Below are 14,254 nucleotides of genomic sequence, written 5' to 3'. Positions count from 1 at the left end.
GTACCTTCCCAACATCAAGCCCTAAGTATTCTGTTTGTTTTGTAATCTGATCAAATGCAGAAGCAGTGCATCATTTGCATTTCTGTCTTGGAATCTTGGATCCAACAGATTTGCAACAGTTTGAATTGGATGGCAACAAAATTAGGTTGGTCTGTATAATCTCCCAGTCCTCTGAGTTCAGAAACAGATATGCCAACTATGCCAATGAGAGGAAAGCCACAAGCAAGGAAGGCCTTGAACCCTTCTTCCTTCTCTTGCGACAGCATCCTCCCAAGCGGTAGAATTGCATCTTTGCTTTGCAATTTAGGGTTATACTGTGTGTATCATTATAATGAGAAGAGAAGAATCCCTGGAAAAAGACTCTGATGTTGGGAAAGATTGAGGGCACAAGGAGAAGGGGACGACAGAGGATGAGGTGGTTGGACTGTGTTCTCGAACCTACCAACATGAGTCTGACCAAACTGCGGGAGGCAGTGGAAGACAGGAGTGCCTGGCATGCTCTGGTCCATGGGGTCACGAAGAGTCGGAAACGACTAAACAACAACAAGCATTATAATAGAGAAATCTTAAGTCTCCACTTATGCAGGGGTTACATTCCAGGCCCCTGTGTGCATAAGCAAAGTCGCATAAGTGAGGAGCACCCTCTAAAAAGCTTGTAAACACACCTTTCCCCTTCTCTCCTGCTATCTCTCCAATCCAGACCAAAATATGTAGCGTTGTAGTTCTAGGTCCGGCGGGAGGATGTGTAGGAAAGTGGCTGTGGCAGCTGCTGTGCTACCCCATGGGTCAGCTGTTAGGTGTGGAAGCTGAGCAGCCTAAACAAAACTCCACTGCACCTCAGGGGCTTCCACTTTGGGGCTTCCTCCACCTTCACTGGTGCCCTCTTCAGGCTCTGGGGTGGGTCTTCTCGTGAGCCACGAGGACTCCAGCACTCTCCTGCCATTTCCTGGTATGAATTCCTATCCATTAATTTATTTCCCGACGCCACTTGTATATGTGGTCATGCACGAGCCAATGACGCGTAAGTTTGGGGGTGCCTTATGCAGTTTCAGAAATCCCTTTGCTCATTCTAAAATAAAGTATTTCATAATAATCATTAAAAAATCCACTTTGGAAAAAAAAAAGAATTGGAGGGGGGGGGGACATTGCACCAACCCTAACCCTTCCATTCCCATAACATTGGATATAACCCAGAATTTAAGGCAATGAAACAAAACACAAATTTGTTTTGTTGCTTTTAAATGGCAACAAATGTTGAACACTTTTAAAGCAGGGTGCTACACTTCATTTTTCTGTTCCGTTAATGTTCACATATTGTGTGTTCTTTATAAGCAAAACATTTACAATAAATTGAGTTCCACCCATTAGCTCAACCACAATTGTTTGATTAAGAGCATGTGGAAAGCAGAAAAATATTTGCCAGCTTTCCTACCATGTTTCTAAATATGTAGCTTTGGTCACTTCAAGGCAGTTGTATCTGGGTAAGTATCTTGCAGCCATTTATCTGAGAATACAATTTAGCTGCGGTCAGGGTTCAACTGGCAGCCAAATTTAGAATAGTAAAAGTTTAATTAAGCTACTTAAATATTATAGTTTTAAGCTGCCTAAGTAAATTATAATTTTCCTGCTTTTCAGTGCCTGAAAGTTGCACGTAAAATATCTGCCCATTATTTCAGTTAATTAATGTGCTTCCAACGCAAAATCTTTTTTTCTGTGATAGAATTTCTTCTTATCCCATTATCACACATGATCGTAAATCGCAGTTAGAGTCAAACATTCAATTTTTAAAGGTACCTAGATTGGAGTGTTATTTAGTATGTTTTTAAACGTTTAGGTTTAAATATGTTAATTTTTAAATTTTAAATGTTAATGGGAAAGCATGGTGTAGTGGTTAAGAGCAGTAGACTTGTAATCTGGGGAACCAGGTTCGCGTCTCCGCTCCTCCACATGCAGCTGCTGGGTGACCTTGGGCTAGTCACACTTCTCTGAAGTCTCTCCGCCTCACTCACCTCACAGAGTGTTTGTTGTGGGGGAGGAAGGGAAAGGAGAATGTTAGCTGCTTTGAGACTCCTTAAGGGGAGTGAAAGGCGGGATATAAAGTCCAAACTCCTCCTCCTCCTCCTCCTCTTCATCCCAATCTATTGAGAAAGTTGCATTTTCTTGGATCCAGAACATTCTTCTTGCAATGAAAAATAAAAGGTTTACTTTGTCTTTTAGTACATATAATTTGGAATGCCTTGTAATAATTTTTTTTAAAAGCCTGTACAGTCGTACCTTGGTTCTCGAACAGAATGCGTTGCAGGAGTCCGTTCGACTTCTGGAAATGTTCGAAAACCAAGACACAGCTTCCGATTGGCTGTAGGAGTATCCTGCAGCCAATCGGAAGCTGTGGAAGCCATGCTGGATGTTCAGCCTCCCCAAAATAGTTCAAAAATCGGAACACTCCCTTCCGGTTTTCGATCATTCGGGAGCCGAAACGTACCACTTCCAAGGCGTTCGGCAACCAAGGTACAACTGTATTTAGCTGTGCTGGCTTGGTTGTGGGTTTGACTGCATGAGTTGTCCCTTTGTGTCAGTAAATTCTGTAAAATGCTTAACAGTAGCACCATAGACAGTTTCTTTACATTGGTAGACCATTGGTCCAGCTTGCTCAATAGGGTCTACACTGGCAACAGTTTCCCATGGTCTCAGACCAAAGTCTCTTCCAATCCTACCTGGAGATGCCAAGCTGGGACCTTTTGCATGCAAATCCCTTAGCTATGTTTCTTTCTGTTACGTTAATAAGGTACATGTAATTGAGGTGGTATCCTTTAGCAGGGAAAATTGCAAGTTGCAAAGTCCTTGGTTAAAATATTGCCTCAGCTCTTACCTTGCTAGCCTTAGGGAAACTGTGCTCTCTGAACCCATAATTATTTCTCTTTCAAAGCTAACAGGGTTCTATTCTGCCCCCATCAACTTCTCAAAATATAACTTAGCATTTTCACCTGTATAATAAATTAAGTTTTAGTGTTTGTGTGTGGATATTCCACTTTAAAAGCACCACAGTAGGTTTTTTTTTTTTTTTTTGCTGCTATATCAAAACAAACAAATAAACAAACAAACATTCTGGCCTGTACCAAAAACAAATCACAAAGCACTGCAGGGGGACCATTATACCCCAGAAGTAAATTTTACCTTATGCGTTTAATTCTGCTCCAGGTTGCTTTACCTTGATACATGAGTTAGTATTTTGCCGCTGCACATTTGCTGCGCTGATTTCTTATGTGCAATGTGGGGAGGGGGGGTTCGGGGGCAAGAGCGTATTAGGCTAGGGGTTGCCAGTGTGACCATTGGTCCATCTTGCTCAGTGTTGGTCCATCTTGCTCTGCGCTGACTAGCAGTAGCTCTCCAAAGTTCCAGATAGGGGTCTCTCCCAGCCCTAGCTGAAGATGCCAGGGATTGTCTGCCATCTGTGCCACAGTAACTGCTAGGTTAGATTACTGCAATGCGTTATACGTAGGGCTGCCTCTGAAGACAGTTCGGAAACTTCAGCCGGTGCAGAATTCGGCGACCACGTTGCTCACCGGGGAAGACGGTATACACTGTTCCTAGCTCAACTGCACTGGCTGCTAGTTAGTTTCTGGGCCCAATTTAATGTGCTGGTTCTGACCTATGAAGCCTTAGATGGCTCAGGACTGCAATACCTCAAGGACCACTTCTCTCCATAGGAACTGATCTGGACCTTGCAATCATCCACTGAGGCCCTTCTTCATGTGCCTCCTCCACAGGAGATCCTGAGAATGGCAACACAAGAACTGGCCTTTTCTGCAGTGGCTCCCCGTTTGTGGAATGCTCTCCCTGAAATTTGGCTGGCGCTTTCATTAGACATATTTAGGTGCCAGGCAAAAACTTAACATCCGCTACCCTCTTAAATGTGTTGGGGGGGTTATTATTTTGTCTTGTTCTTGTTCTTGTTTTTATTATGTATTTTCTGTTTTTTATATTGCATTTTTATGCTGTGAACCGCCCTGAGAACTATGGATGATGGGCAGTATACAAATTTAATAAAGAAAAAATAAATTGGGACTGTCTACATGCAAGGCAGTTGCTCTTCTACTGAGCTATGACCTTCCCCTGTCATGCTTATTAATTTCAGTAGGGCACTGGGATTCTTTGGGAAGGGAGGGTAGGAAAGAAAATTACAGTAAGGGAATTGTGCAGACTCTGAGTGTCTTGAGAGAGGAGATGTAGCACTACACATGTGTCTAGAGAGTCAGTTCGAACCAGGAGGCAGCAAAAGGGGGCAATTTATTTCAAATCTTATTGTTGCAAATAAATACATAAAGCTGATGAAACAAGACTTTGCTTTTTCTTGGTCAGTATACACTCCTGAGCGGTAATAGAATATATTGCTGAAGTCAGCTAAAGAATCAGAAGCTACCCATTTATCACAGCTTCACAATATTTGTTAGAGAAGCTGCTTTTTGTTTTCTTTTTTTAACTATGTCAGAGATTGGGAGTGAGGGAGAGAGTTTACCTAGTTTATTTTACCCAGGAGTTAATTAATTTTAAAACTTGCTATGTTTCTTTGAATAACACCTTTGATACTTTAAAAAAAAATTTTAAAAAAATATTCTGATCATTTGTTTTAGAGTGGTCATGTTTGAGTCAGGAATGTCCGCCTTCCGAAGCTTGGGCACCCCTAGTTATTGACACACATTTTCTTGGGACCAGATCACCCAACCATTCTGTACTGTCCAGCAAATGACCTTCATAAAATACTCTTTGCCATTCATTTGAAGCTTGAATAAACTGCAACGAGTTCATACCAAATAAGTTAGCAGTGTTTTCATTAGAGTCACATATGTTCAAATTAAGGTTAAAAAGGTAAAGGTAAAGGGACCCCTGACCGTTAGGGACTAGGTAAAAAAGTAAAGGACCCCTGGACGGTTAATTCCAGTCAAAGGCAACTAGGGGGTGTGGCGCCCATCTCGCTTTCAGGCCGAGGGAGCCTGCGTTTGTCCACAGACAGCTTTCCGGGTCATGTGGCCAAACCATGACTAAACCACTTCTGGCACAATGGGACACCGTGACGGAAGCCAGGGTGCATGGAAACGCCATTTACCTTTCCTCCATGGCAGTACCTATTTCTTTACTCGCACTGGCGTGCTTCCGAACTGCTAGGTTGGCAGGAGCTGGGACAGAGCAACGGGAGCTCATCCTGTCGTGGGGTTTCAAACCGCCAACCTTCTGATCAGCAACCCCAAGAGGCTCAGTGGTTTAGACCACAGCGCCACCTGTGTCCCCACCCCTTTGGGACTAACCTCTGGTTTGCATGGGTTAGATTCCACTTGATGCACCCCAAGAATGTTGGGCAGTGGAGCGCTTTGCCAATCTAATATCTTGAAAGTTGAGAGTCAGACTTTTCAAATACATTCATGTTAGAAAACAGAGTGTTCAAAGAAGAATGGACTGACGTTCGTTGCCTTCTAAGCCGGTACATGTCTTTCATCTTGTAATTTGCGATAATTAGTTCAAATGCATATGATAATCATCCTGCGTATTGGCTTTCCCCCCGCTGAGTTCAAAAAGCAGCACAGTTTTATTTTTTCCTTACGGTGTTGCCTTTTTGTTCTTGTTGCCTAGATCAAAGAGTTCAGTGGGCAGTTGCAAGGGATTAGCAGCAGTGGATTTGCAGCACTTACCTTTGATGGCACCGTAGGAACACCAGTGGTTCCTCGAACGTCCAGCAAATTATTCACATTTACAGATGAAGACAGAAAAACAATAGAAGACTTGCGCATTTGGGTGGCATCTAATCTTTTAAACTCTGCGGTCGCGGCAAAATTGTCTGGCATCCAGCCGCCTATGTATTTTGATCTCACTTGCCAGCTTGTAGGAAAAGCAAAAGTCGACGGATCTTCCTACCTTCTCAAGGTTTGCTGCTCTCCCCGCTCGCCCCAAAATGTTTTGATTCAAAAGCTCTTTCATGTTAGTATAAAGGCAGTATGTTATAACTAATGCACAGTAAGTTTTCTCCCTTCTTAGCAGCACTGCCAAGAACCAAACAATTCTTACTTTCCACTCCTAGAGCTGCTACATTCGAATCTTGACATTGAAACTCTGTAGTTAGATTGGTATGGGAAATTTATATGTATCAGCTGGTTTTTGCACATTTTACTTTTCAAGTCCATGCCTTCAATCTGTTCTGGGAATGTTTGGCAAGGAGCAGAGGGAATAAGGGAAAGAGCATGGCGATTGAGCTGACCTCAAGAGAGTGTATTCTTGGCCCCTAAGAAAATGGTGGTGAACCTCTGTCTCGTAGGTCTAATTGGGCCTGGAATCCAAACCTCACCTGCAAACAGACAGTTCCAGAGAGGCTTGCTTTGGTGCAAGTTAGCTGATTGGCTCCGACAGTGAGCCCCTTTTGAAGGTATCACTTGACAACCTAATGACATCAAATGATGGACAAGCGGGCAGCCCCTAACCACCTGCCAAAAATAGCTGAAGGGTGGCCAGTTCCTCATCCAACCCTTGGACTGAGAAACGGTTCCCCAACCCCTACCCTAGGAGGAATGGTTCAGCCAGCCATGCTTTATACACAAATATAAGAAGCTGTAGTATTTGTTTACACTGATTGGCAGCAGCTCCAGGTTTTCAATAAGGACTACTACCTGGTGCCGCAATGAGATGGTAGGAATTGAACCTGAGATCTTCTGTAGGGAACATGTGCTCTGCCAGTGAGCTACCGCTCTCCCTTAGCTTAATGTGTGAAGTATTTGAGGAGAACAATTCGTTCTCCCATCCACCACCCCCTTCTTCAAATAGCTTGTAGGGCGGGTAAGCATTGATCCAGATTGAAACCCTGGCATAAGGAGAGGTACATAGGAGTAACCCTTTGTCTTCCAGTGCAGACTGGATCATGCAATTAGAATTGCACTTGAAGGCCACGTGACTGGTGTAACATGTAGTTTTCCCATGAGATGCCACAAAACATCAGATGCACGCTACATCGTGGGTGACTGACCACATTCAGTGCTCTGTTTCTGTATTTTGCACCATTAACCAGACACATGCAGAAATTTCAGCATTTTCAGTGGTGATAGCCTCATCATTTGGGCATTCACCCATACATTTGAAAATTTCAGTAAAAGATAAATAAAAAAAGGAATACAGTGCTTGGCTCTTCAGACCAAAAGTTGTAAAGTACAGAGGAGGGGAGGCTGAAATTTTGCTTTGTTAAATGATTACTATTGATTAGATTATTAGGGTACTATATGACAATGGATATTTTTATTCTGAAATACACAAATGACCATTCCAATGATATGGGGGGAATCAAACAAGATGCAGCCAGGAATTTACTAACTGCTAGGGTTTATATATTTTTTAAAGTAAATAAATTCATAGGAACAAATAGCAGAAAATAAATACAGTTATCTAAAAGAGGTAATAATTTTGGAGGCAGGGGGGCAGAGAAACCCATGAAACCCGATTAATTAATTTTTACTTCACAAACAAGCTGAAGGTAATGTGATTTAAAGCTTATTTTTCCTTGTGTCTGGTCACATCACAGTGCTGGATAGTCCTATCACACTTTGTTTGAACTGGTAAATTGAAGTATTGTAATGCTTAGGTAGGAGATGACCTTCCCTTCCCTTTTGAAAATGCAACTTATTAAAAAGTGGAATTATCACTAGCAAGATAAAAAAAGGTTGAAAAATATTTTGCAGGTCCTTTCTGTGTATATATATTATGCATGTTCTAGTTATCTCTTTGGCTTCATTTTCAAGGTGAGATCCTAAGGGCCAAGTGTTTCCATTTGTTCACTGGAAGTTCTGGCCACCAAAATTCTTTCCTGTACAATCATCTTGTAACCTAGAAATAAGACCCTCAGGAGCCACGCAAGGGCCTTCAGTCAGAAGTTGGAAAAAAAAAAAAGCGCAGTTAGTTCAAAGTCAACTCAATTGGCTTTGGCCAACCCTTTTAAAGCAAATGTTCTTAGAATTGCAGCCTTAATCTGGAAAAGTAAAAATGTGCCAGTTTTATGTGAATTTTGTTTCATATCAGGTATGGGATGGCACAAAATGTCCCTTTCCGTATTGGAAGGTGCTTGTTAAAGAAGATGACCTTGAAGGCGACAAAGTTCTCATTCATCGACTAAGAAACCTGACAGTGGATGTTGTCGTTTACGATAATCATGTCCAGTTGGCAAAATCACTGAAGGTAAGTCCTCAGCAATGCTTTGCGTTATGTGTGTGATCTCACCAGAAGCTAGCTACCCAGCTCTATATTTATTTAAATTGTGTACTTTTATCTTGTTCAATCCTCCTAGCACGCCAAACCTTCGAACCCACCCCCCGCCCGCAAAAGACTAATTGCTTTAATATGCCACAAATAAGTGTTCTCCTAATTAAGCAGCTTTATTCCAGATATTGTGGTATCATGCAGTTGTGAACATAGGCGAAATGTCTTCCGTGACTTTAAATTATTTCTTGTAAATGAGATAAAACATAGTTTAATTTGTAGTCCCCGTTAAAAGCAATATTTTTATACTCTTTAAAAGCCTATTGCTCATTAAAACTGCCATTAATAACAGTTTGAATGTGCAGTCCACCATTTCTTAAGTGGCTTTGAAATATTGATAATTCTCAAGGAACGAGAACAGTTTTAAGTAATGTTGCTGAAGTGTATCTTGGCACTTTTGTACCCAGCCCCCTGTCCTTAGTTGCTCTAACTTGCAGAGAGCTTAGTATAATCCTCAAAGGCATTTAGCCTACACCAGTATATCAGATAGGCTAGATCAATTCTGGCTGCATGCGAGGGGAGGCCCAACTCGGCTCTGAAGTCGGCTGCCGGTGTGCGGCAGGGATGCCCCCAAATCTGCCTCCTAAATTTATTTTGTGGGGTCTCTATTTCAGATTAAAGCCACTTTCCCATATCACAGCCCCATAGAGCATTTGGGTGATAATTTTAGAGACAAAGCTCTTAATAGCTGGGTTGATTAGCTGCCCGCCATTTGAATGGAAGAACCTATATAGCTGCCCAGTAGAATGGCCAGATATTAGCTTAATTTCTTCCAGATCGGGTTTCCATGATGACTTCCCATCAATAAGTAATCCTAGATATTTAAATCTGGGTACTTGCTCTAGGGTGTGACCGTCTAGAGTTCACCTGGACTTGGTAGTCCTCTTACCAAATACAGTGACCTCGGTTTTATCGTAGTTAATTTTTAGTAGATGCTCTTTTTCACACAACTGTCCAGATTTAACCAGCATCCTTTTAAATCTGATTTTGTTCTGAGATAACAAAACTTAAGTCGTCGGCGTAGAGCAGATTTGGCACTTTACGATTCCCAAGGGTGGGGGCAAAAAAGGAGGGGATGCCATATCACGGATTATTTATATAGTAATTTAATTGGAAGGGTGCCAGTATACATCCTTGTCTGACACCTCTGTTAGTTAGAATTGCCTGTGAGAGGGCGCCTTGAAGGCCCAGTCTCACTTGCATGAGGTCCCCTTGATGCAGTTGTTGGATGAGCCAGAGAAGTCTTTTATCGGTATTTGAATGGGCCCCCCAACTAGTTATTCCATATAAATACTTCCTATGTACAGACTTTCCTTACAACTTAATTGTAAGGTGCTTCTCATTATACATTGTGCTCACCGTGTGAGAGCTCTGCATTAAGAATTCCCCGAGACCTCCAGGTATATGGCGGTATATAAATTCTGTTCTTGTTGTTACTACAGTGGACGCTCGGGTTGCGAACGTGATCCGTGCAGGAGGCACGTTTGCAATCCGCAGCGCCGCTTCTGTGCACGTGCGGTTCGCGATTCGGTGCTTCTGCGCAGGCACAAAGCGCTGCAACCCGGAAGTAACCCGTTCCGGTACTTACGGGTTCGGCACGAGTGCAACCCAAAAAAACGTAACCCGCAGCGTTCGCAGCATGAGGTATGACTGTACTACTACTGCTACTACAGTAATAATTCCAAACATGGACGGAGAACGCTGGAAGGGATAGAAATTATACAGCCCCAAGAAAAGCCATTGGCTTCCTTTCTCTGTCCGCTCTTTCTCCTAGGGCCTTAGGCAAGCTGCCCTGGTAGGCTGTGGCAGTGCCACCTTGGCAAAAAAAAAATCCCCTGGCATCATCTTGGCAACTGTATCACCCCCATTAGGGTTACTGGGCAGGAGCAAGCAAGAACTTTAGAGCCCGTTGCTGAAAAGAGCCAGAGGGCTGCAGCGCCGCCTTTTTCATTTGTCCGCAACTCCTCAGCGCCCCGGCACAATGTCACTGTTAGGGAACAGGGCTCAAGCCATAGTGGGGCAGGTGGGCATAAAGAAAGCAAACGTTTGCAGCCACCAGGCTCAGTACAGTAATGCCTTGATTCTCGAACGGCTTAGTTGCCGAACGCCGCAAACCCGGAAGTGTTCTGGTTTGTGAACATTTTTCAGAAGCCCAACGTCTGACACGGCTTCCTCTTGAGTGCAGGAAGCTCCTGCAGCCAATCGGAAGCTGCGCCTTGGTTTTCGAACGGTTTCAGCAGTCGAACGGACTTCCAGAACAGATTAAGTTCAAGAACCAAGGTCTTACTTTACTTCCCTTTCCAGTGCCAGAATCTAATGTTCAGTACAGGATGTGTGCATCAGCACCAGTGGCCTATGCCAGTTGCTTATGCTAGACGTCTTGCTCTACTTATTGCATCATTTATCGGGAGGCGGTGTTTCTGTTCCCTCCAGCCTTTTCTGCTTCTTCTGGGAACGGGACATGGTTCTTGCATGGTAGCAAGCCTCCGTCATACTTTTGTGTTGTTTTTTCAAACTGAAATATACATGTTAAACTGTTTTCCTGAGCAAAGGCCACAGCCATAGGTGTGGTTTTTAACCCCTTTTCTGCATTTGAAATTCCTTCGGGATTGAGTTGCTGTGTAAATTGTTGGTCAAATGGCAGGTGACTCTGTTCAATAGCAAAATGTTCATTTTTGCAGTAACAGCTGGAGTTTGGAAATGGTGGTTTAACGTATAAATCTGCTTTGTGCTGTCGTGCTGCCACAAAGACAATAGCGACGTCTGTATGAAAATGACATGTTTGATTTTATTTTTAAATGATACATATTTGAAAACTTGGTGCTCAGTGTGAAGGCACATGAGAAACAGAAAATATTGGAAAACTGGGTAGTGGAAGTACATTATGTTTCACTTAATAACAGCACAGTGTGAAATTTATATCGCTGTGTTCCTGCCAACAGCAGTTTGTCTTAAAAGATTGCATATTTTTCCCCTGAATGCAATGCAAAACTTTAATTTCACTAAATTGCATGCTACTTGAATGGTAAATTATGTTGCTGCTTTTTATTTGCTACTGATGAAAATAGGTTAGTGGTATTGATTATTATATTTACATTTCAGGTCTTGTATGCTTTCCAGCCTCGTGTTGCATGGCACATGGGTATGCTGTGCACCAGAATAATATTTATTTTAGTATTTGTAGACCATGCTTCAACATATGCTCATGCTGTATACAGAGTTTAGTATTTATGCATCATTGGTAAAGGCCGTTTGTAGCCAACACCATCCCAGACAGCATGGCCAATAGTCAAGAGCGATTAGATTTGTGGTCCATTACAGCTGGAAGACCTCTCCAGTCTTTTTAGACCAGCAGGCCCATTGTGAATTTTCTGAAAATGTTGTGGGCTCCATTCACAAAATAGATGCAGTGGGGATGTGGCCCTAATGCAACATGGGGCATGGCATAGTACAAAATGAGAGAGAAGGCACCAGACAACCTCCATGGGAATTCGGCTGTGTCCTGCTTCTTCTAAATGTGGAGATTGGACAATATTATCATAGAATTGTAGAGTTGGAACGGTCATCTGGGCCAACTTCCTGAAAGGCAGGAATCTCAACTAAAGCATCCATTCCTCGCCCACCCTGCAATGGTCTGTGGCCATTCCATGCCCACTGAGTACGCTCAGTCCTTCAACTGTTCTGCCTGCGTGGGTTCCCTCTTTTTGGCTTTTACCAAAGAGAACATGGCTGGCTGGCTGGAACAGCGATCCTGCCAAGTATACGCCACGCTGCCAAATTTTGTTTGTCATCCCACTTAATGTAACTGTAGTAACAACCTGAGCTAACTCTTCTGCCTAGCATTTGTACAAGCATTTGCGGAATAGCACTGGTGGTTATTGTCTTTGCATCCAACCCAATTTTTATATGGATTTTTAATCACAAAACTAGCTTGGTTTTGTGTGGGTGGGTGTATGCAGACTCATGATTAGAATTTGCTCTTTACAAGCTAGAAGTATACAATGCTGCCCTCCAACGGAAAATACTTAAATTGCACATACTGTTACATGACTACAACCTCTGCTGATTTGCCCAGCTATGTTATGAGATTGTGAACATTAAAAAAAACCCTGATTGCATCAGCTTTGCTTAATTAGATGTAAACAAGACATAGCAAAAAAGATAGATACAAAACATTTCTTTTAGAAATAAAATATAATTTTATTATTTTATAGTTTGAACGATTATTCTTTAACAATTGTGAATTCTCAACATTGCACAGCAAGTATCTTCCGAAACTGAGTGGAGCTTCAAAAGCAATTCATGTTGTGGGGCCTCTACTATTTAAAAACGGGGAGGCAATAATATGGCATGCTGGATGTGATTAAAGAAGCTCTTCAATTACTTATCCATCTCCTGGAAAAAGTAAAGAGAAGCCAGGCCAGCAGATTCCAGTTAGCTCCAGAAGGCCAAGACCCCACCCTGCAAGAGCAACAGCCTCCTGCTGCAGACCCCTAAAGGAGGGTAGGGCAACCAAGCCTTTTCTCAAGGGCCCAACCAGGCCTGTTTTTAGAACTTGGAGCAGTCTGCTTCCACCCTGGTTGATTCATATGAGAACCTGGTAACATAAGTTTGCTTGATTTCATCTTCCCTTCTCTCCCCTTTTTCTGGGCTGTAACTTTTTAGATTGCACTAGTTGGTGGTTACCAGTTAAATTGATGTGTAAGCCTTTCTGGCTGAAGAGTGTGATACAAATGCTTTGAATGAATGAGGTTTTATAGCAGGGGTCAGCAACCTTTTTCAGCCGTGGGCCGGTCCACCGTCCCTCAGACCACGTGGTGGGCCAGACTATATATATTGGGGTGTGTGTGTGTGAATGAATTCCTATGCCCCACAAATAAGCCAGAGGTACATTTTAAATAAAAGCACACATTCTACCCATGTAAAAACACCAGGCAGGCCCCACAAACAACCCAGAGATGCATTTTTAATAAAAGGGACACATTCTACTCATGTAAAAACACACTGATTCCCGGACCGTCTGCGGGCCGGATTTAGAAGGCGATTGGGCCGCATCTGGCCCACGGACCTTAGGTTGCCTACCTCTGTTTTATAGGCTAGGGTCTAGAGGATTACTTTGCCAGGGTAGCAAACATGGTGCCCCCTACCACACTGATTTGGTTGAATTACAGTGCCCATCCTGACCGTTGGACCTGTTGTCAGAGGATGATCAGATGTTGCTGAGCTACAAGTCCTGTATGTTATCCTGCAAAGCCCAAAGGTTTCAGGGAGATTATATCCATTTTCCATGCACCAGTAGGACTTCAACGCCCCTCGCCCTATTGAGTGACAGAAACCTATGCCAAACTGCTTATGAAATCCCCCTTGGCTTCTAGAGATGTCTGCATGCCACAAGGGAGAAATGCAGCATTTAGTTTGCATCCCCTTACACACATGGAACTAATTGCATGGTTCTTTGCCTCAGAGACATAGATTTCGATAGAGGCAAACCTCTCTCTTTGAGTTATGCTGCCATAAGATGTGCCTTAATAACATTGCTGCAAACTTCCATTTTCAAGGCCTGCCCGGTAGCTATAAAGATCACCCTTTAAGAATATTTTTTTTGTTCTGCCGCAAGAATTGTCCATAAAGAAGGATTTTGGAGTAAAAAAAGGGCCAGTTGCTGAAAATCCATGAGTCCTAATTTTTATGTGGTTTTATCTCTGTGAGGCAGGGTGTTCTGCTCTCACTGAGATGCAGAAAGTGTCTGTGATACATTAACACCATCTAATGGATGGTAAAGGAAGCAGCAACAGCTTTTAGAGAGAGATCCCTTGGCAGGGTGCTAAAAGGAAAAAGGGGGAGATTCACCTATATTTAGGTGACTAAGAATCCACCACAACGATAAATAAACATCTCCAGTTAATTAATGCGATTCTGAGTAATTAAATGTTTACTAGACACCATCCCTGACCTTGCTTGTCCAGCA

General features: G+C 42.8%; 1 protein-coding gene across 2 annotated transcripts in view; it reads left to right on the top strand.

Annotated features, from left to right (window-relative positions):
- POT1 (protection of telomeres 1) overlaps positions 1–14,254 on the top strand; it is a 63,495-nt gene that overhangs the window by 32,882 nt on the left and 16,359 nt on the right. For both annotated transcript variants that reach the window (XM_033161756.1, XM_033161757.1), the window contains 2 exons: positions 5,626–5,916; positions 8,050–8,205. In XM_033161756.1, the coding sequence (XP_033017647.1) occupies positions 5,626–5,916; positions 8,050–8,205 (447 nt within the window). The remainder of the gene's footprint in view (positions 1–5,625; positions 5,917–8,049; positions 8,206–14,254) is intronic.

The sequence above is a fragment of the Lacerta agilis genome, chromosome 10, assembly GCF_009819535.1.
Source record: "Lacerta agilis isolate rLacAgi1 chromosome 10, rLacAgi1.pri, whole genome shotgun sequence".
NCBI lineage: Eukaryota > Metazoa > Chordata > Lepidosauria > Squamata > Lacertidae > Lacerta > Lacerta agilis.
Note: the sequence above shows the minus strand (reverse complement) of the source record. Positions and strands in the feature narration are given on the sequence as shown.